This window comes from Hippopotamus amphibius, chromosome 8 (assembly GCF_030028045.1).
Source record: "Hippopotamus amphibius kiboko isolate mHipAmp2 chromosome 8, mHipAmp2.hap2, whole genome shotgun sequence".
NCBI classification, from domain to species: Eukaryota; Metazoa; Chordata; class Mammalia; order Artiodactyla; family Hippopotamidae; genus Hippopotamus; species Hippopotamus amphibius.
The window spans coordinates 139,619,183-139,643,704 of NC_080193.1; the positions used below are offsets into that span (position 1 = coordinate 139,619,183).

The following is a 24,522-nucleotide window of genomic DNA, read 5'->3' on the forward strand; positions in this document are numbered from 1 at the left end:
CAGACTTTGAAAGCCAGCGAGATTTGATTGCAGGACCTCCACAGGACTGGGGGAAACAGAGACTCCACATTTGGAGGGTAGACAAAAAATAGTGTGCACACCAGGACGTGGGGGGAAAGAGCAGTGACCCCATAGGAGACTGAACCAGACCTATCTGCTGGTATTGGAGGGTTGCCTGCAGAGGTGGGGGGCAGCTGTGGCTCACAACAAGAACAGGGACACTGGTGGCAGGGGTTCTAGGAAGTGCGCACTGGCGGGAGCCCTCCCGAAATCCGCCATTAGCCCCACCAAAGAGCCTGTAAGCTCCAGTGCTGGGTAGCCTCAGGCCAAACAACGAACAGGATGGGAACACAGCCCCACCCATTGGCAGACAAGCGGATAAAAGTTTTACTGAGCTCTGCCCATGGAGCCCTACCCACCATCAGACCCTCCCATCAGGAAGCACACACAAGCCTCTTAGATAGCTTCTTCCACCAGAGGGCAGATAGCAGTATCAAGCAGTATCAGAAGTATTTCCTTCTGTGGAACTGAAAACCACAGCCACAGAAAGACAGAGAAAATGAAAAAGCAGAGGATTTTGTACCAGATGAAGGGACAAGATAAAACCCCAGAAAAACAACTAAATGAAGTGGAGCTAGGCACCCTTCCAGAAAAAGAATTCGGAATAATGATGGTGAAGATGATCCAGGACTTTGAAAAAAGACTGGATGAAAAGATTGAAAAGACGCAAGAAGAGTTTAACAAAGACCTAGGAGAATTAAAGAACAAACAGAGATAAGCAACACAATAACTGAAATGAAAATTACACTAGAAGGAACCAATAGAAGATTCCTGGAGGCAGAAGAACGAATAACTGACCTGGAAGACAGAATGGTGAAAATCACTGATGCGGAAAAGAATAAAGAAAAAAGAATGAAAAGAAATTAGCACAGCCTAAGAGACCTCTGGGACATTAAATGCACCAACATTCACATTATAGGGGTCCCAGAAGGAGAAGAGAGAGAGAAAGGACCTGAGAAAATACTGGAAGAGATTAGAGATGAAAACTTCACTAACATGGGAAAGGAAATAGCTATCCAAGTCCAGGAAGCACAGAGAATCCCAGGCAGGATAAACCCAAGGAGAAACATGCCAAGACACATAATAGTCTAAGTGACAAAAATTAAACACAAAGAAAAATTATTAAAAGCAACAAGGGAAAAACGACAAATAACATACAAGGGAACTCCCATCAGGTTAACAGCTGATTTCTTAGCAGAAACTCTACAAGCCAAAGGGAGTGGCACAATATATTTAAAGTGATGAAAGGGACGAAACTACAACCAAGAATACTCTACCCAGCAAGGATTTCGTTCAGATTTGACGGAGAAATCAAAAGCTTTACAGACAAGCAACAGCTAAGAGAATTCAGCACCAGCAAACCAGCCCCACAACAAATGCTAAAGGAACTTCTCTAAGCGGGAAACATAAGAGAAGAAAAGGACCTACAAAAACAAAAACAAAACAATCAAGAAAATGGTAATAGGAACATACATGTCGATAATTACCTTGAATGTAAATGGACTAAATACTCCAACCTAAAGACACAGACTGGCTGAATGGATACAAAAACAAGACCCATATATATGCTGTCTCCAAGATACCCACTTCAGACCTAGGGACACAGACAGACTGAAAGTGAGGGGATGGAAAAAGATATTCCATGCATGCAAATGGAATCAAAAGAAAGCTGGAGTAGCGATACTCCTATCAGATAAAATAGACTTTAAAATAAAAAATGTTACAGGAGACAAGAAAGGACACTACATAATGATCAAGGGATCAACCCAAGAAGAGAAGATAACAATTATAAATATATATGCACCCAATATAGGAGCACCTCAATACATAAAGCAAATGCTAACAACTATAAAAGAGGAAATTGATAGTAACACAATAATAGTGGGGGACTTTAACACGTCACTTACACCAATGGACAGATCATCCACACAGAAAATTAATAAGGAAACACAAGCTTTAAATGACACAATAAACCAGCTAGATTTAATAGATATCTATAGGACATTACATCCAAAAACAGCAGATTACATGTTCTTCTCAAGTGCACATGGAACATTCTCCAGGATAGATCACATTTTGGGTCACAAATCAAGCCTTGGTAAATTTAAGAAAATTGAAATCATATCAAGCATCTTTTCCGACCACAATGCTATGAGATTAGAAATCAATTACAGGAAAAAAACTGTAAAAGACACAAACACATGGAGGCCAAACAATAAACTACTACATAACCAAGAGATCACTGAAGAAATCAAAGAGGAAATCAAAAAATACCTGGAGACAAATGACAATGAAAACACAATGATTCAAAACCTATGGGATGCAGCAAAAGCAGTTCTAAGAGGGAAGTTTATAGCAATACAATCCTACCTCAAGAAACAAGAAAAATCCCAAATGAACAATCTAACCTTACACCTAAAGAAACTAGAGAAAGAAGAGCAAACAAAGAGCAAACAAAACCCCAAGTCAGTAGGAGAGAAATCATAAAGACCAGAGCAGAAATGAAACAGAAACAAAGAAAACAAAGCAAAAATCAATAAAACCAAAAGCTGTTTCTTCAAGAAGATAAATAAAATTGATAAACCTCTAGCAAGATTCATCAAGAAAAAGAGGGAGAGGACTCAAATCAATAAAATTAGGAATGAAATAGGAGAAGTTACAACAGACACCACAGAAATAAAAAGCACCATAAGAGACTACTACAAGCAACTATATGCCAATAAAATGGACAACCTGGATGAAATGGACAGATTCTTAGAAAGGTATAACCTTCCAAGACTGAATCAGGAAGACATAGAAAATATGAACAGACCAATCACAAGTAATGAAATTGAAACTGTGAATAAAAATCTCCCAACAAACAAAAGTCCAGGACCAGATGGCTTCACAGGTGAATTTTATCAAACATTTAGAGAAGAGCTAACATCCATCCTTCTCAAACTCTTCCAAAAAATTGCAGAGGAAGGAACCCTCCCAAACTCATTCTACAAGGCTACCATCACCCTGATACCAAAACCAGACAAAGATACTACAAAAAAAGAAAACTACAGACCAATATCACTGATGAATTTAGAGGCAAAAATCCTCAACAAAATACTAGCTAACAGAATCCAACAGCACAGTAAAAGGATCATACACCATGATCAACTGGGGTTTATCCCTGGAATGCAAGGATTCTTCAGTATATGCAAATCAATCAATGTGATACACCATATTAACAAATTGAAGGATAAATACCACATGATCACCTTAATAGATGCAGAAAAAGCTTTTGACAAAATTCAACATGCATTTATGATAAAAACTCTCCAGAAGGTGGACATAGAGGGAACCTACCTCAACATAATAAAGGTCATATACGACAAACCCACAGCAAACATCTTTCTCAATGGTGAAAAACTGCAAGCATTCCCTCTAAGATCAGGAACAAGACAAGGATGTCCACTCTCGCCACTACTATTCAACATAGTTTTGGAAGTCCTTGCCACAGCAATCAGAGAAGAAAAAGAAATTAAAGGAATCCAAATTGGAAAAGAAGAAGTAAAACTGTCACTGTTCACAGATGACCTGATACTCTACATAGAAAATCCTAAAGATGTCACCAGAAAACTACTTGAGCTAATCAATGAATTTGGTAAAGCTGCAGGATACAAAATGAACACACAGAAATCTCTTGCATTTCTATACACTAACAATGAAAGATTTGAAAGAGAAATTAAGGAAACAATCTCATTCACCATTGCAACAAAAAGAATAAAACACCTAGGAATAAACCTAACCAAGGAGGTAAAAGACCTGTACTCAGAAAACTATAAGACACTAATGAAAGAAATCAAGGATGACACAAACAGATGGGGAGATATACCATGTTCTTGGGTTGGAAGAGTCAACATTGTGAAAGCAACTATAGTACCCAAAGCAAGCTACAGATTCAATGCAATCCCTATCAAATTATCAATGGCATTTTTCACAGAACTAGAACAAAAAATCCTAAAATTTTATGGAGACACAAAAGACCCCAAGTAGCCAAAGCAATCTTGAGGGAAAAAAACGGAGCTGGAGGAATCAGACCTCCTGACTTCAGACTATACTACAAAGCTACAGTAATCAAGACAGTATGGTACTGGCACAAAAACAGAAATATAGATGAATGGAACCAGATAGAAAGCCCAGAGATAAACTATGCTCAACTAATCTATGAAAAAAGAGGCAAGGATATACAATGGAGAAAAGGCAGCCTCTTCAATAAGTGGTGCTGGGAAAACTGGACAGCTACATGGAAAAGAATGAAATTAGAACACTCCCTAACACCAGACACAAAAATAAACTCAAAAGGGATTAAAGACCTCAATGTAAGGCCAGACACTATAAAACTCCTAGAGGAAAACATAGGAAGAACACTCTTTGACATAAATTACAGCAAGATCTTTCTTGACCCACCTCCTACAGTAATGGAAATAAACACAAAAATAAATAAGTGGGACCTAATGAAACTTAAAAGCTTCTGCACAGCAAAGGAAACTATAAACAAGATGAAAAGACAACCCTCAGAATGGGAGAAAATATTTGCAAACAAAATCAACAGACAAAGGATTAATCTCCAAAAATATAAACAGTTCATGTAGCTCAATACCAAGAAAACAAACAACCCAATCAAAAAATGGGCAGAAGACCTCAATATGCATTTCTCTAAAGAAGACATATGGATGGCCAAGAGGCACATGAAAAGCTGCTCAACATCACTAATTATTAGAGAAATGCAAATCAAAATGACAATGAGGTATTCCCTCACACTAGTCAGAATGGGCATTATCAGAAAATCTACAAACAGTAAATGCTGGAGAGGGTGTGGAGAAAAGGGAACGCTCCTGCACTGTTGGTGGGAATGTAATTTGATACAGCCACTATGGAGAACAGTATGGAGGTTTCTTAAAAAACTAGAAATAGAACTACCATATGACCCAGCAATCCCACTACTGGGCATATACCCATAGAAAACCATAATTCAAAAAGACACATGCACTCCAATGTTCACTGCAGCACTATTTACAATAGCCAGGACATGGAAGCAACCTAAATGTCCATCAACAGATGAATGGATAAAAAAGATGTGGTACATATATACAATGCAATATTATTCAGCTGTGAAAAGGAATGAAATTGGGACATTTGTAGAGATATGGATGGACCTAGAGACTGTCATACAGAGTGAAGTGACTCAGAAAGAGAAAAACAAATATCGTATATTAAATATATATGTGGACTATAGAAAAATGGTACAAATCAACTGGTTTTCAAGGCAGAAATAAAGACACAGATGTAGAGAACAAACATGGACAGCAAGTGGAGAAAGTTCGGGGGGTTGAGGGGAATGAATTGGGAGGTTGGGATTGCCATATATACATTACTAATAAGAAAAAAGATATCAAATTGTACACTTTAAATACATGCAGTTTATTGTATGACAATTGTATCTCAATAAAAGTTCTTAAAGAAAAAAAAATTAAAAATAAAAAATAAAAGCAAGCAGACTTTAACCAACTGAGTAATCCTACTAAGTAACTTGCAATATATATTTTTAAATATCAAAAGAAATTTATTTATTCTATATTTAGGGGGTCTTTGCTGTAATGTTTGAAAAAACAATATTAAGAGGTGTCACCCAGGATGAACTCTGATACTTTTTGAACTGCCATTTGAGAAATGATCCCAGGTAAAATTCACATAAATTCAATGTGACTTTTTAAAAAAAAAAAATCTGACTTTTAAATTTTCATAAATTCATCTAGAATACTATATTAAGACATATTATTAAAACTTCACAGATACAAGTCTATTTTTAAAACTTTCTGAAGAATTTTTCAGGCATTGTAAAGTGAATTATTACAATGATCAAATACCACTCTTACACAGGTAGAAAAATAGGAGAGAAGCCATCTTAAATCACTTCAGAACAGCAACCAAAAAGGAAAGGAAAAAAAGCCTTCAAAAAGAGCAAAAAAAAGCTTTCTTAAAAACAGAAACTTCATATCACTTTAAGTTTTACTTTTGTTTCTGAAAAAGTGAAGTCTTATGGTAATAGAATGAAATATAACTGAATAGTGATAACTACATATAATACTATTTTCTATTTAATTTTCAGAAACTTTTTCTTTAAAAAAAAAGAGAAGAAAGAAGTTTCTTCTGAAACTGCTGATTTAACTTCAAAGTCTTTTAAAAAAACCTCAATCCTCCCGGAATGGAAAGTGTTCACCTGTGACCTTCTGCCTGGATTTCTTCGCTGAATCTACTGAAAGTACAGAGTGAGGATCAAATTGAAACCAGAGTCCCTACTCTTGTCATCACTTGATAAGAGAAGAAACAAAAGTGGCTTTTAGCTCTAATTCACCCAGAAAACAATTCTTTGTATACCTTTGTTACAGGAAACTCCAGGAGACAAATGGTCCTTGTACTTCTCTGTGCTAGGTAGAAACTACATACATTTTGTCAATCTTATTTTCAGATAAAAATGAACAGCCTCTGACCAAGCAAAACAAAAACTGGAGAAGCAAAGAATAAAGCAAGGCTCAATTTCTAAAAGGTTCCTTAATCTAAGAAAACTACTTAATACCAGCAAGATCCCCCAGAAAATTGCCACTGCCAGATTCAGCTTCCCAAGCGCAATAATAGAAAATCTTGACACTGAAGCTGATAGGTATAAAGGCCTTGTGAATCATTCTTCAACAGATCGAAACAGTCCTCATATTAACTCAGACTCAAAGATGACAACTTGTAGTCACAGGAAGCCTTATTTTTCCACAAAATGTTTGCATATATATTATCTCAAGCTGACTGAAAATACCTGAAGAGCTTAGAAACAGCCTCCATAAATTCTAAGTTATCCAATGCATCCTTTAAGGACTCAGAGTAAATTTCCATCTGGGCATGGCATGTGATTTCTTTGTCTTCTTTTTCAAGTCTCTTCCTTCTATGTACTTTGTAATCCATCCTTTGAACTGCTTGATATAATGACCCACAGTTTAGTACAGCTTAGTTCAAAAGCCACTTATTTGTCCTAGACCCTGGGTTACAAAGATGTACATATACAGAGAGTTCCATCGCTCATGGCATTATGGACTAGTTTTAATAATATGATCACTATTAAGACAGTTGCAGAAAATGTTACAGCAGCATCGAAGATGGGTACTTGATCCAACTTGGGGCTTCAGGAAGTTGTCCGAACTAAGTCTTTAAAAATTTCTTAAGTTTTAAAAATTGTGTTTATTTCTTTTATTTTTCCTGATTACTAAAATAATAATTTCCATTATAGAAAATTTGAAAAACACAGCTGACAATCACAATCCCATCTTTAAGACTGTCCATCAGGAATAAGCATTTAATGTTGCATTACATTCCCTTCTTTTCTTTCTCTTTGGGACTAGGTGAGTTTATGTGTATATATCATTCACAGCATTCAGAAAACATTGTGCACATATAAACATATATATGATGTTTCCTGAATGCTGTAAACAATATATACTTTATTCAATCACTGTTACAATCTTACATTTGTCCACATCAGTCTTCAAAGGAAAAGCTCTAAAAACATGATTAAAAGCTGCATAACTTACATCCTATGAATGTACTGTAATTTATAACATTCCCTTATTATTACAGTATCAGGTTTTATTTTTCTCATTAATTGATACTGTAAATAATCTTGCTTGAGCAGCTTTAAATCTATTTCTTATCCAAACTTGCTTGTTCCCCACACCCACATACAGTGTGGACTTGTGGGAACCTCACCTCACCTCCCAGGACACAATTCAGCTCTATCACTCCTAGTGCTTCCTGCATCACTCTGTTTTGTTTTGTTTTGTTTTTTGGGGTGCGGGGTTGTAATTTCCTAATGGATGTATGAGAAAAGGTGGCACCAGCAAGTATGCCAACTGTTTCCAAAAACAACTGCTTCTGAGAAGGCAAAGTCTGCACCTAGGCATATGGGAGAAGCAGGTGTGTCTCCCTACCTGCTCTCAAATGGAAAGGGCGACTCTACTTCATAAGGCTAAGCATGGGATGCCTCCAGTTGCTTTTCTCTCTCTCTTTCTCCCAGACTGTGGCACTAGGTTAACTGTCAGTCAGCTTGGACAGCTGAGGAGTTTCATCTTTGTTTTTATAGGAATTCTTAGGAAATGCCTAGCAGGTATTATACAGTTATACTTTATTGCCATTTTTAACTAACATTCCAAGGAAGCCTTGGAAGATGCACAGCAGTTAGCCAGGTAAAGATGAAGGAAGGACGTCCTGAGAACCTTAAAAGCATGAGCAAGGAAACCAAGGAGTAGAAACGCAGGTGACGATACTCAGTTCTCTAATGTATAAACTTAGAGGAAGGAGGACTAAGACACAAGGCTGGAGATACGAAGGGTAGTCAGCTCCCAGGTAGTACAAGCCCTGCAAAGGACCTTGGACCCTAATGCAAGGTGAATCAAGGTCTGCACTCAGATGCATAGCTTTGGTATGACCAGAGGCAAGGGGGAGGACCAACTGTACGGCTAAAGGAATCCCTGAGAAGAGAAGTGACGAGAGTGGAACGGAGGCTATGAGGATACTGAAAAGGAAAAATCAGCTGGACCACAAGGCAGATTTAGTGATGAGCAGTCTTTGCTGCTTTCACATTTTCCATCTCCAGCCTTAGAGTGCTGCCAGAACACATGTCACCTTAACCCTCAGGTCAGGGCTACGTAAGCCTCAATAGAGAAGGAAGCACACACACATTTTCGCTGGTGACGAGGGTGGTCACAACTCTGATGGCTGGTAGGTTCCAAACAGCACAGAAAACACAACTACATTAATAGTATCAGCGCCAGACAACAGGAAAAGCACTTGTGCTTCTTTTGCAAAGAAGAAAAAAGTGAAGAAGCAGCTTCAAAGCAGGCGGCTGTGAAGTGTCCCCTCACTGGTACTGTGCCCTGCTTCAGTCTTAACGAGACCGTGTGTGCGTACAGCTGCACACACAACAATGGGTTCATTAAAAGCCTCCAGTCGTTCATTTTGCTTATGAAAGCCACTCCACAATGATATTCACGTTGGAACTCTCAGCTGTCCCCAGCAATGACACTAAAGTACAATTAATTCCACTTCCCGGGGAGTCTATAGGTATGCGCTTGAGGTATTGTGTTAATTGCCGCTGCTTCACACCATGGCTTCAATCAGGAATCAGAATGGGAGCAAAGCAAACATGGATCCCATTAAGTTCCAGAAGACTTAAAACTGAAGTTTTTTCCCCCACCATCCTCTTACAATGATTATAAAAGCAGCGGACTCCATCCAGGGAACTACAGTGACATCCAGTGGCTGTGAAGTAAAGCACACCAAGTACAAAACTTGGGTTGTTACATCATTAGAGAAGGGGACATATTTGTTGATGTACTGATATTTTAAATCCAATGTCTACAAAGCTGTGTGTACAACTAGAAACTCATAACATGACCTCAAATCACGCAAATCAGCAATTTGTGACAAAATCAGGATGTGTAGCTGCCTTCCATGATTTACTCCACCTATGAACATGCTCGATCGCATATATTAATAATTATGGACAGAAGATATGAAATATTGATATTGTATTCAAAGCTCCAAATGTCATATTACCATTCACAATGTGTATAAACTCGAGAACAAGTCACTTCCAAAGTGATCCTCTCGCTCAGCCAAAATGAATGGCTGGCTCTGCTATAAAGTGGACCAGGCTGCAACAGTTTGATCCCCTAATTTCAACACTACCTGGGTTTGTCTGAAAATGTTCTTGAGGTTTCAAACTTTAAATCTGTATTTACAACATGCATTAGAGATAGAGATGGAGAGGGAGAGACACAAATCAACCACAGAATCCCGAAAACATTTGCCTGACCTACTGAGATGAGGAAAAAACAAACTTGCTGCTACAGAAAATGAATACACTTGAGAATCTGACAGGTACCTAGATGTGTGCAAGGTTGGACTCTGGGCCAGGTATTTTTATCACTGATTCTTTGTATTCTTATATGTAAAATGGAGATGAAACAAATGTACCTTGCAGAGTTGTTATGAGGCTAAATATTGAAAGTGTCTATCAAAATGAATGTGAAACCTCTAAGGAGGAGCCCTGCACATATAAGATGCACAATAATAGTAGGTATCACACATAAGCATTCATATTAAAAACACTAATAAGATGGAAGTTTTCTTTGCCACCCCAAATGTCACTCTGTAAACAGACTTTGGATTCCATGACCCTACCATATTTTGAATCTCATGTGCTCCTCCTTCCAACTTCAGTAATTTGTGCTGTGTCTTAATGCATTACCAGCAACAATAATAGCACATCTATTAACAACAAAGCATGTCTCTGAAACCTTCCTAAGCTTATCTGAGGCATTAAAGTGAACCAGAGTGCAGAAAACTCCCAACTCTCATGTATCTCATAAGTCACAAAGTTCTTGCCTACAAGGCTTCAGGATCTCACAAACACTAAGCCTTGCAGGTGTGCAGACCACGAAGTGAAGATGATACAACGTGGCACTCCCAATCAGCAGAAACGAGAGCCAGGCAAGGATCAAGCCAGGAAGCCAGAGATAATTTGATGTAAAAGCAAAATGAAGTTGCTTGGCCTCCAAATGGTCAAAACTTGCATTCAGGTCTTCTTAGTAGTAGACTTTATTTTTTTTTTTTAATATGTATTTATTTAGGCTGTACAGGTCTTAGCTGTGGCATGCAAGATCTTTTTAGTCATGGCATGCGAACTCTTAGTTGCGGCACGCATGTGAGATCTAGTTCCCAGACCAGGGATCAAACCCAGGCTCCCTGCACTGGGAACTTGGAGTCTTACCCACTGAACCACCAGGGAAGTCCCAGTAGTAGACTTTAAAACTAAGTCAGATCATACAGCTCTCTGACTTGAAGATGTCCAGTCACTTTTCTCCTCACTCAGTATGAAAGTCCAGTCCCCTCCACGGCCTGTGAGACCCTGCATGAGCTGGTTCTGTAGCAGCTCCATGCAGCGCCTTTTCATTACTTTCCACCTTACTGACTCCCTAAGTGACAGTCTCCTGGCTACTTCCTGAACACAAGTACGTCGCCATGCCCAGGCCTTCCCATTTGATGTTCCCTTCTCTGGAACAATCTTCTTCCATTTGAGTGCAAGACCTGCTCCTGTCTGCTTCCGACCTCTACTCAAACATCACGCTGCCAAGAGCACCTTCCCTGATCTATTTAAAGTGCATCTCCCATGTGGCATATATATACAATGGAATATTACTCAGCCATAAAAAGGAATGAGATGGAGCTATATGCAGTGAGGTGAATAGACCTAGAGTCTGTCATACAGAGTGAAGTAAGCCAGAGAAAGAAAAACAAATACTGTATGCTAACTCATATATATGGACTCTAAAAAAAAAAAATGGTACTGATGAACCCAGTGACAGGGCAAGAATAAGGATGCAGATGCAGAGACTGAACTGGAGGACACGGAGTTGGGGGGGGTGAAGGGGAAGCTGGGACGAAGTGAGAGAGTAGCATAGACGTATATACACTACCAACTGTAAAATAGATAGCTAGTGGGAAGTTGCTGTATAGCAAAGGGAGATCAACTCGATGGTGGGTGCTGCCTTAGAGGGCCAGGACAGGGAGGGTGGGAGGGAGTCGTGGGAGGGAGGGGATATGGGGATATATGTATAAATACAGCTGATTCACTTTGGTGTACCTCAAAAGCTGATACAAGAGTGTAAAGCATTTTATATTCCAATAAAGAGCTTAAAAAAAAAAGTGCCTCTCCCAACCAGCCCCAGACACCCTATCCCTTTCCCTGCCTTCTTTTTCTCCCCAGTGCTAATCGGCACCTCTGAGATTACCCATTTTAGCCATGTGTCTCTTGTCTTTCTCTTCCCACTAGAACGCAAACTCATGAGGGCACTGCTTTTTGTCTGCTGTGTTTATATTGTATTCCCCGGATCCACACACAAAACAGGCTTTAGATATTTTGCACCAAAACAGGTGCAGAACAGTAGATAGACATTTGTTAAACTATTGGAGGAGAGCAACATGGAAAGGCAGGGGGAGTTCCTAGTTTTTGTGGAATCCATAAAGTGAAAAGGAAAAAAAAAAAACCTAAAAATACTCAGGATTTTTAAAAAATGCACACATACATAAAAAAAGGTCGTCTACACAAGTGAACTCACTGGCTAAAGATTATGTTAAAATAGAGAAACTAAAAAAGCTATCTCAGCATTGTGAAATTATGGATAACATTATTTACTTCTTGACATCTTTATTTCTAAATCATTTACAGTGAGCTGAATTATTTCTGTATTAAAAAAATTTTTTTTTAAATAACAGACCACCTCTTCACTTTTAGAATTCTCTTTGTTGAAAACTCATTATTTTGATCAAAGAGAGGTCAAGAATGTCTTCTGAACAACATGCAGAGCCCATTAGCTGGTCACCAAAGTTTTGGCAAGTGGTCTGTCCTTTGGTTCTTTACATCAACAGCACTGGAAGATTTACAGTTGAATGTGTCAGTGCTTCATTCTATTGACATTCTATTGGCATTGGCAGCTGCACAGCACATTTAAGGGGCAGAAACACCCCACTCTAATTGTTTTCGTTTATTTTAATATGCAAATAGCAAAAATGTTGCTTAATACCACTCTTATATTGAGTAGATATTGTAAGAGTATTTATAAGCTACACATACACAAACAAAATGCAAAAGCACACTGGTTTTACATTTGATGCTGAGGAAGACCACAGCACCTTAAGAGTTGTTATTCTCTTGTTATATTGTTAGACAAAGAAGTGGAAGAAAGGTAAAGAAAAAAAACTGTTCCTCAAGAGTTTAGCTGGATATTCACTAACTCTTATCATCTAACATTTCAGTGTATCCTTATAGAAATACAGCAGCAGATTTTTTTTTTTTAAAGAATGGAAAGTGGTAAATATAATACACATTAGTATTTGGGTAGCATTAATATCTGCATTTTTCCTACTGTATAAAGATATTATCTGAGTAAAAACAAAGAGAAAAAAAAGAACACAAAAAAACTCTGGAACTAAATTTCTTTCTCAAAAGCTTTGGTCTAATGCATGGTTAATGAAGCCATGAGACAATATTCTCACATCTTTGATTTTATTTCAGCAGTTGCCAGAAAATACAGTAATGGAGGAATATATTTCTATTCAGTGCCTAAAAGTTTAAATTTAGCATATAGCGCAAATTAATTCTCATTGTTCCATTTTAAGCTTCTACATTAAAAGATCTGCACAAATCTTTTTATTCCTCATATAACTTGCAGTGCTGTCCGTGAAAACTGCTGCTTGATTTACAGAGTAGGTTTTATTACTGAACTTCAAGCTCTTTGTTAAGGATAAATCGAAGTGACTATAACCACAAAAGATGTTTAATGATTTTTAAAGTCTCTCCAAAAGAAAAATTTAAGAGTATAAAATACTGTAATTATATATTACAATAATTAAGAGCTATATTTCTAGAAGCATAAGCAAACAAAATAGTTTGGAATTACAGCAGCTATCTACTGAGAGTTAACACCATAGTTCTAAGAGATTAATGATCATGAACAGATGTCAAATTAGTCACAAATGGCAATGAAGAAAATGTATGTTGAACTTTTTCTGCCCTACAAAGGTGAGACAGCAAGTCACATGGACCAGTATAGCATATCTTCAGAATTCAGGTTTTCCTGGCAGATATAGGCTCAGCTGTGGAGATCAGCTGACATGCTGTAGCTCATCAGCTATCAAACAGGGGGTGGGAGGGTGGGTTGGGGTTCAGAATCCCTGTGGAGACTGTCAAACTATCCAAGCTTCTTTCCACAGGTTTCCCTCTGTCCTCTCCCTGAGGTCCCGACACATCCTAGGACAGCAGTCTTCAAATTTGAAGTACTACAGACACTTTCTGAATGGTTCAGGGAATGCAAGGAACTTTAAATGAACCACTTTACAGAATCTCTTAAAAACGGATCCTCCTAAGAACATAACCTTTTCTGCCAACATCATGTTTATTGTATTTCATAAGACGAAGGGAAATTTCTTATCCAAACATCCAAACTGAATCTTACCTTGGTATGTGGCTCTGGGGTGTAAACCCTCTACGTATCAAACAAAGGAACCTTTTTATATACTGGTAGCTAGCTATGCAAGAAAGTTAATGACTCTCATGACGGGGTATAAAGTTCTCAATTCTTTAAAGGAATTGAAGGGACAAATTGTGCCGTCACTGACAAATTATTTTAAATAATTTTGATGATTTATTACTAAAAGTTGTTTGACATATAATGCAAAGGAGTTGGTGGTAGGCTAAATAATAGCCCCCTAAAGATATCCACATCTTAATCCCTGGAACCGGTGAATGTTACTTTCCATGGTAAAAAAAATAAAAATAAAACTTTGCAGATATGATTGATTTAAGGATCCTGAAGTGAAGAGATTATCGTGGATTATTTTGGGTAAACCCTAAATGTTACTATTCTTATAAGACAGCAGTAGAGGGAGACTGCACACAGACAGGAGGAGAGAACACAGTGTGACCATGGAGGTAGAGATTAGAGTGATACAGCCGTAAGCGGCCTCAGGAAGCTAGAGAAGGCAGGAAATGGACTCTCTCCTTGAACCTCCAGAGGAAGCTCATCCCTGAAGATACCTTTCAACCCAGTGATGCTGCTTTCAGACTTCTGGCCTCCAGAATTGTAAGGGAATAAACTTTGGTTGTTTTAAGCCATTGAGTTTATGTTAATTTGTTACAGCAGCCAAGGAAACTAATACGAAATTCAAAGAGCCAAATGGCACTGCCATAACAAGCTCCTTCCTTTCTTATCTACCTATTATGAGAACATGTTTTTTAACAGCAATACCTGTAAAAATAAGAAAAGAGAGACAAAATTGTTGCCAAATTCTGTCCCACGCTAGCAGAAGAATGAAAATTCTTTATAACTTATCAAAAGATTTGATGGCAAAAGCTTCTGCAATTCACAATACAGAGATGCATTTCCAACTGCAAATAAATAAGATTATTTTTTATGTTTATGACTTTACAATGTGAAGGAATTACTTATTTCTTCAAGAAAAATTTAAGGTGTACAGTCCCATAAAGAGAACCACCACTGTGGATATTTCCCACATTCGCACTACAATCAATTCAAAAAGTAGTCCAAATAACAGCATATTTTATTAACCTCTCAAAAAATGTTCATTGTGCTACTAAAGATTATTATGAAATGTATCTTTCCATGAATTTAAACTCTATGGTTTAGCTCCCAAATTTCCATACAATGAGGGGTGGTAAATTTGTAACATTTCTATTCTTATTTCCATTTTGTACTACTTTGTTCTTCTCTCAACCACCAACACCAAAAAATAAAAAACAAAGAAAAAGGCTATTCATAATTGTCATCTATTTTTCTACAAGTGAAGGAAAACTGTGCCACATGATCAAAACTATAAGGAACAGAAAAGCAAGGATATGAACATGATTGTGTATCCTTACCTAGACCTATGTGAGGGAGGTGCTCAAAAAGGGTCCAGCTGTGGTCATCAATGTAATGATTCTTCAGGATCAACAGCTGGCAAACATCTCGGGCAGTGATGTCACTGGGTACCTCTAAAGCTCTGCTGGTTTCATCTTCACTGTATACTTTAATTACCTGTGTACGTAGAAATGAAAAAATGAGCGAAAATAGTCTATTAAAAATAGCATTCTATTAAGTCATCAAACTTATTGGCTGAGCTAATTACAAATTCCTTATGCAGTTTGTTTTACATCTAATTTTCTTATACATGGAGGAAATGTTGCCCATCCAAGACTTGTTTATAACATGTGTCAAAGTCACTCTGTCCAGCGACTTCCACTCTCTTCTCTTCAGTGTCTAAATTTGAGGGCATTCAATGACCATTCAATGTCATTTCCCACTACTCTGATCTGTTAAAAAGCTACATATTTCTTATCTATATTTAAAATTTTCCACTCCATATTTAAATCTGTAAATAATCCAAGTAACATGGGTGATTTGTTCCCAGAAATATATATCATAACAGCAGTAAATAGAATATAAAGATTTCTCTATTTCAGGTTATAGAAATTTTGGCAAAGACTAGCTAGATGTTCACCAAATCCTTTTTCTTTTCTCCCTTGCAATCAGTGGTGTCCATGGGATTGAGTTTTAGTCACTGGGATGTAAGCAAATGCCATGTTGCACCTCCAGGCCTAATCCATAAAAATCTCCCCCATACTGTCCTCCATTCTCTTATGCCACCTCCCAGGGAATGGAAATTATGACAAAGACCTGAAGAGCAGAGCCATGGGACAGAAGGAGGCTTTGTCTCTGAATGACTACATGGAAGGTACCCAACTAGGAAAGCCCACATGGAATTTTTGACATGAGCAAGAAATAAACTTTTACTCTGTTAACTCACTATGATTTTTTATTTATCTATTACAGCTGCTAATGTCACCCCAAATCATACAGAATTAGAGAGTTTCATATACAACACTCCCCTCAACATTTACCAAGCTGTGCTATGTGCTAGAATTTCCACTACTAACTATGGTATATCATATATAAATTAATTATAATAAGCTAAATACATATGAAAATAGTATAGTAAGATCAAAACACAAAAGTAGGAAATTGTAAGAAAATTCAATATAAGAAATATACCTTATAAAAATAGACATTGAAACATTTTCAGTAATTCAAACAAATGAAAATTAAAATAATGTATCAATGCTCTCCTATCAATTATTTTTCTAATTATATGTAATGACAGTGGGATGAAGTACTTGCTCTCTTAACAATGACAGGAGTGATATAAATTGGTAAAACTATTTTGTACACCTATTGGAAAATATCGAAAACATTAAAAGGTCCAATCCTTTGACTCAGTAATTTCACTTTGGCAAACTATCTCAATACGTCTGTCCTAAATGTGGAAAATAGCTTTCAGCATAGGCAGGACGAGAAAGCATTATGTATAATACTATCAAACTAAACATTCAACAACAAAAGAATGGTAAACTATAGTACTTTCACAAAGTGGAATATTATAAGGTGCTTAAAAATGTTATTCAAGGAAATAATACAAGAACTTTAAAAAAAAAAAAATTCCTAAGTAAAATAAAATCACGATACCAAAGTATGTTACACAGTAGAGTGCAGGCTTCTTTGTTGGATTGGCTACCAGGCACCCGTCCCTTTTGTAAGAGCATTCTGGTTGTCTTTTAGAGAACCACTCCCTTCCTCAACACCAATCTTTGTGATTCTAGCAGCTCTACCTTCAGCTCAGTGATGGTGAACTGTACCTGCTGAAACTGGCTTGTAAGAGAATGAATGTTAAACATTCAGGAACTTTGCAAGTCAGGCATCTTGAAACCAGCCGCGGTGGGAGAACATATACCAAAGAAATTTACAAATGCCACAAATAAGGTCTTTTTTGAGAAAAAAAAATTATTTTTAGAGCCAGTTTACCAGTGCATGACTGTCTCAGCTCCACATAGAAGTGTTATCCAGACTGATCAATCAACACCCAGAATCCCTCTGGCAACAGTGACTGTTTCATAGATGGGCATATGACCTAATCAGAGTCAGTTAGGACCAAGCTGGACATCTGTTCACATAACCATAAAGTGGGCCTCTTTTCCACTGGGCAGGTAAAGGGTGAAGCTGTTACTGTTCACGAAGAGAAAGACTGTGGGAAAATGGGGTCCACATGGAATAAACCACACCAAGAGATGAAAAGAGTCCTGAGAATTTCACTGGGCCCGTGGACCAAGGAACATTTGAATTCTTTGTGTTTTTAGCACATATGTACTACGAGGTTGTAAGCTTCTAGTGGTAATATCTACCTATTGATCTCCCTTGTTCTAGCCATAGACCTTCTCCAACTCATTCTCCATAATGCTAGGGGAATAAACTTTCTAATAGCCAATCATACCAGGTCATCTTCTACAATTCTTCAATGGCCCCTCATTGTCCTAACCCAAGCAGCTCATTGCGTTTATGGAGATCCCATGCAAAGTGCACATCCTTTGCTAAGTGTTTTAATATAAGATGGTTGTTGCCCTCAGAGAGCTAAAGCATAGTGGGGAAAGCAGTATTAAAAACAATAGTTACAAAATAGGATATAAAAATGTATTATATTACTAAATCATAAACGGGGTGTGGGGAGGAGGGTTTAGGAGAGGCCTGAAAGATAGCTGTGAAAAAGTGATATTCAGGCCAAGACCTGAAGGAGGAGCGGGCAGTAGCTAGGCAAAGAGAGGGTAAGCCCATTTCAGGCTAAGGGAACTGAAGCTATGCAAAGTCCCTAGGGCAAGAAGAAACTTGGTGGGTTCTAAGGATTAAGAGGAGTCAGGGGTGGCAGGAGCACCAAACAGGGAGCATGGTCCTAAGGGAACTGAAGTGGTAAGCGTGACGGTGGTAACACAGATGTAAGATTCTAAGTTCTGAATTGACTTAAGAATCATTGAACTTATAGGTGGTAAACAAACTCATGGACATGGATATATCTGACCAGGGAGAAAAGGAAGCAGCATGAGAGAAAAAAGAATCTACAGCTGAACCCTGAGAAATTCCAATATTTATGGTGAGTTAGAGGCAAGAAAGCCTGAAAGATAGAAATAGAGCAACAGGGAAGGGGGGGGGGGGGGGGCCATGGAATAACGCCCACACTCCTTAGCACGCACACAGCATGTACACTCCCCAGCAAACCAGCCTATGGAACAGTTCACTCTGACCTTAGCCAAATATCATAAACATTTGCAACCTCTTCTGTTTGCTCATGAGGAATCCTCTACTTGAAATCTTTGAGCCAACCACCAACAACATGCTTTCTTTGGCAAATCCCTAATTATCATTTGGTCTCAATTTCCATAGCACTTCCTCCAGAAAGTCTTCCCTGACTGCCCATGGCTTTGTAATGTGCCCCTCTTAGTGCTCTTATTTTGTAATATTCTGTTTGAATATCTTTCTCCTCAACTGTACTAGTAAGCTCCTTTTAGGAAAATCTTTATTTACTCACCATTTGACATCATATCGCAGGGATCTAGCCCAAGCCAATGTACGGCTTAATAAAGATCTTTAGAACAAATGAATTTTGCACCCCTGCAAAGCCTACCAAAATGTTTTGCACATAATAGGTACTCAATATGTATTTGTAAATTTTAATTTAAAAATCTTTTCGGCCACAAAGTATATGATTGATTAAATTTTAATGCTCAGGAAATTAAAATTCTTCTCAATGAGCAACAGATACACAGTTTTTCTTATAAATAATCCTAGGTTAAGAATTGACGTAACATTGCCGTTAGCAGGCAGTTCTGAGTTCTGAAATCGATGAGGCAGCTGTAAAGTCATATGACAAAGGCTACAAAAATACACTGCCAAAATCAAATGCAAGTGTCTGGGCTCTCAGTTCAATTCCTTCATTTTGGTTAATACACGTGGTTCATGAAGATCCCAAGATCTCTTTGGAATTTCAGTGTTTCCCACGATTGCACCTGGGCAGGCTATTGTTCTTGAGTTTGTGCCTTCAGACAAATCTTAGTGCCAGACAATTGCTGAGATGCTAAGAGATGCCGTCCACCATGCTGCTATGGTTAACAGTGACTGGGTCAAACACTGATGGGTGCTCTTGCCAAAAGCAACATGAAGACAACCAGTCCTAAGAGGAAAAGAAGATCCAACCCTGGCGCTGCTCCTTCATGTGGAGCAATGATGAGCTGTCATTTCAGTGCCCTCAGAGGCCACTGCCCATTCCACATCAGGAAACATGCGACTGGAATTGACCTGGTGGCCACGGGACAGGTTCCCTACACTTCCTGACTACCCCATGCTTTCTTATAGTAAATTCCCATCACCTGGGGTAACAGACGCATGTCTCACTTTTCCTGCTCTAGTTTTTATATCAGAAAAACCACAAAATGAAAAGCTGGAGACATTCTGAAGTCGAAGCCAAATTCAAGAAGAGGGCAAGAATAGAGCAAGAGGTAAAGTTGGGGAAAATAAAAGAGATATCTAAACAATTAGAAATGCCATGAATTTTCTTCAGTTGATGTTGCTGCAAATTTGAAAGAAATAAGTTGCCAAGAATTGAGACACGTAAATTTAGAAGGATGAGGCTAACTTAAATTTCTGGAATAAGGGCATGTACTCATTTTTTAAATAAATAACACCTATTAGGAGAAAAACAATACTTTTTTTTCAGCTCCATTTCAAACCCTTCATCTTAAAAAAAAACCCCATTTAATGCTGACATTTGTCCAAAACACACATTCACTGATGAATGATAAAGTTATATTTTGTTGCTATTGCGCAGCAGTTAAGTCCCTGTCATCTCTTGGATCTATTCAGTACTTCTGAAAAATTCCTTATACTACCGCTGGGGAGCCTTTGTTAAAAAGTCTCATTTTTATTTCCATTTATTGCTCCTTGAAATATATGAAAAAGGGAAAGATAATCTAAGCCTTAACTCTTTAGTAGAGTTGAATATGCCCCTCGCCAAAAATATTACTACACTAAACCTTTCCATTTAAGAAAAAAAGTCAAGTCATAAGTAAAGCTACTGATACATTACTAGTACGGATTAAAATTAAGGTACAGACTTTTGTGATCATGTAAAAACCAAATGGCAGGGCTGTTCTTAAGAATCATTAGAGCAAAATAATGATATCCTGTTTCCTCTACATACTGAAAGGTAAAAAAGAGATCTGAAAATCATCTAATCATGCTATTTAATAAAGGGATATTATACATTTCCAGTTCAGTGGCCCAAATCCCCAGCTTGCGGTATAAAGTAAAAAACAGAGTAACAAGAATTCATGTCAATTGATCCACAAGATCATTTGCAACTGTATCCCAGAAGGAAGAAATCCTGCCTGGACCCTAAAGAAGAATAGGAACTTTCTTTGTCTCATCAACGAGCGGACACTTGGCTACCAACAAAGACTTGCACTGATAAGATCTGTCTACAACCTCCCACCAGCAGGAACAGAGAGAGCGCCCAAGGACAGTCAACAGTGTACACACAGGTCGCATTGAGGAAGCCCTCAGTGTCACTGTAATCCTGACAGTCCGAGCAACCTTGGCCTTTACAGTGGTTTACAGCTTCAAAAACTGCTCCAGGAGCATATGGCATCTAGAAATGAAAATGTAATATAAAGACACAGCAGCCCCTGCAGAGGATATGCTGGAATGTGGGTGGAGCAGATCTCTAGGCTGACATCCTCATCAAGACAGTTTATATACTTTATACCTCAACTCCCCTGGGGGCTGCCTTCCATAAAAAGTAGAGGCAAGAGATTAAAAAATTAAAATAACTCATTTTGAAAGCGGTAGACACAACAATGTTCAAATGTACACAAACAGTAAGAAATGGTTAACTTTTTAGAAAAGAAGTTTGAGGTCCCTAAAGTCTAGGGACTAAAAGAAATAAACTATTTAAAATATCAAAGACCATTTCTGAAAAAATAGAGATTGAATTTAAGAATCAATTCAATATGTATTGCTTTGCCCCCAAAGCACACACAGTATGCATCTGCTATAACCTCCGGAAATTCTGATTCTCAGAACAGATTATGTGGAAAGCCTCAGGAAAGCACTGGGCAGAGGCTAAGCAGTCAGCCTTTCTCCTCCTTCCTGCAGACTCAAGAAAGTGATGGAATGGGATGGCTAGTTCCTTTCCAAACTGGATTCATCCTAGAACATGTGAAAAAAAACCTCAGGGTTGTCATCTGGTCATTTGGCAACGCCACCAAGCAGAAAAGGGCACTGGTTCCATTGGTAAGTAACTATCTACTCCATCACTTATCCTTTGTTTCTTCAGAGAAGAGAGGAGGAAAAATGGCGTAATCATTCAGTGGGTAAAAAACGAGCACAGATTAAGCATAACTATATGAGCAAGAATCCAGAGGATGAAATGAGAGACTTATTTTTTAAAAAAGGAAGAGCAAAAGAGAAGGAAAAAGACCACTGGGCATGGTTATCTTCTGTGTCAAAGTGTCTATTTGGGGAAAATTTAAATGTGATTTTTAGATTAACTACATTTAAATACCACATTTAATATTTAATTAAATATTAATTCTTATTAAATAATATTTAATTTAAAATAAACATCATTATTTAAATACCAAGATCTTACCACAATGAAAAGTATATAACTTTTCAATAGAAAAATAAATGCATTTATCATATCTATTAATTATATATGTTGTTTATATATAATAATAGAAAATAAGAAACAAGGCCCATAGACATTTGATTTTAACTAGGTCCCAAAGTAAAGCTTATTTCTACTGCTCTTTAAATTTTTGTTATCCAAGTACAGTAAGATTATAAAGATATCTTTTAATGTTTCAGATTTTCTTCTCCATTATTTTTAACAGATAGGCAATGTACCTAAACCAGTGAAATATTTTTATATAGAGGTCACAGTAGCCCTGTATTTTTACATTCTTCTAAATAAGGACTGCAGTGTCCTAAGATAAGAGGAGACAGTCTTAGATATTTTGAATTAAGCAACTCTGTGCTCCCTTGAAGGGAATGGCAAATAATATATTCATTATTACATATTCCAAATCTCTAACAAAATGTGATATTTAAAAAACAAAGACTGCTCCAAAAGATCCTAACAGCTCAAGAAAAGCTGTTGCTTCCTTAGTGCTATCCTTCATTATTTTGCTAGCTGTCAAATATTTATTAAGAGCAAAACAGGACATAGTTTAGATAAATCAGGTAGCAGGGAGTCAAATTTTCTCCACTGAAAGAGATATTCAGCAACATATTTTATTTCCGCATGAGCAGTACATGTTCAATTAGCTATTCGATGAACTCAAAATAGATACTGTCACCAATATCAGAATTACAGGAACTGACATAAACAGGTCCATTTCATATCCATGTGGCCCCCTTTCCATCTTACTCCCTATAATCCTTTCCTTATTCTCTAACTCCAACCATATTTTTTCTCTGTTTCTTCAAATAGCCATGCTCCTTCCTGACACAGGGCCTTTGCACCTGTTCTGCTGCTCAGAACACTGTCCACCCACCTTCCACTTCTCATTCCGCAGATAAACCATTCATTCTGTGGGAAAGTTTTCAATGCTCCTCCCAGCTTAGGTCCAGGCCCTTTGTTTCACGTCCGCATATGTGCAACTACATAATCACTCTCCATCGGCTTCTACTACGCAGCATGCTGCATGACACCAGGGGCGATGTCGATATGTGCTTCGCACTGTGTCCCCAGCAGTCAGCACAGGGCCTGGTCCAGCGTAAATATGCCTTTAGTGATGACTGACACCATCATGAACGGCCCTATAGGAGACAATATTAGGAATTCCAAAACAGTAGCTTGGAAACCTCACAGGGTTTAAAAACCTCTAGGGGAGAAAGGACATACATGGGACCAAAGAGAAAACAAGCAAGTTTTCAAGAAATCTACGGACTGAACGAAGGTGCATAAGATGACTTCTCTGGCCCATTTTAAGTCTAGGACTCTGAGAATTTGAAAAAAAAAAAATAAAGAACATCTGCATGGAACAAATACCATGAGCAAAGATACTGAGGACTGAAGAAGCAAAAAAATACACGTGAAACAATAGACAGACCACTCTGCTGAGATCAGAGGGACTGAGCTACAAGGAAGAGGTGAGGAAGCACAGGTACTGGGAGGCCTGCGGAAGGAGCATCTTCGCCCAGCACTGCTAGACACTGGTTTCCATCAGTGCAAACTAGCGAGGAGGCCACCCCAAGAGGGAATCCCTTTTTCTTTTTTTAATTTTTATTTATTTATTTAATTTGCTTATTGGCTGTGTTGGGTCTTCGTTGCTGCACACAGGCTTTCTCTAGTTGCGGTGAGCAGGGGTTACTCTTCATTGTGGTGGGCGGGCTCCTCATTGCAGTGGCTTTCTCTCGTTGCGGAGCACGGGCTCTAGGCACTTGGGCTTCAGTAGTTGCAGCACATGGGCTCAATAGTTGTGGCTCATGGGCTCTAAAGCGCAGGCTCAATAGTTGTGGCACACGGGCTTAGTTGCTCCGCAGCATGTGGGATGTTGCCCCGCAGCATGTGGGATGTTGCCCGAGCAGGGCTCAAACCTGGGTCGCCTGCATTGGCAGGCGGATTCTCAACCACTGCGCCACCTAGGAATTCCCGGATCCTTTTTAAGATACACAAATGACAAAGTACCTTTTTTCAATGGTTGGAAACAGAGAATTAAGTTTTAAAAAGATGGTTTCACCAGAATAAGATAACAAAGTGGTAAAAGAATAATGATAAATAACTACATGGTAAGCTAATCCTTTAGGGACAAGTTCAGCTACAAGTAATAGAAAAATCTACCCAACAATGGCTTATTAACCAAATTAAAGGGTTGGTTTGTTTTTTTCTCACATTTGAAACCAGAGGCAGACAGTTCAGGGTCTGGTGAGGCCATTCTATCAA

General features: G+C 38.2%; 1 protein-coding gene across 6 annotated transcripts in view; it reads right to left on the reverse strand.

Moving 5' to 3' along the window:
* The window catches only part of GRB14 (growth factor receptor bound protein 14), a 119,973-nt gene that overhangs the window by 31,581 nt on the left and 63,870 nt on the right, over window positions 1-24,522 (reverse strand). For 5 of the 6 annotated variants that reach the window (XM_057745781.1, XM_057745783.1, XM_057745780.1 and 2 more), the window contains one exon: window positions 15,578-15,734. In XM_057745781.1, coding sequence (XP_057601764.1) covers window positions 15,578-15,734 — 157 coding nt within the window. Of the gene's footprint in view, window positions 1-15,577; window positions 15,735-23,131; window positions 23,353-24,522 lie in introns of those variants that run through there. The other variant, XM_057745786.1, reaches the window with a different exon arrangement.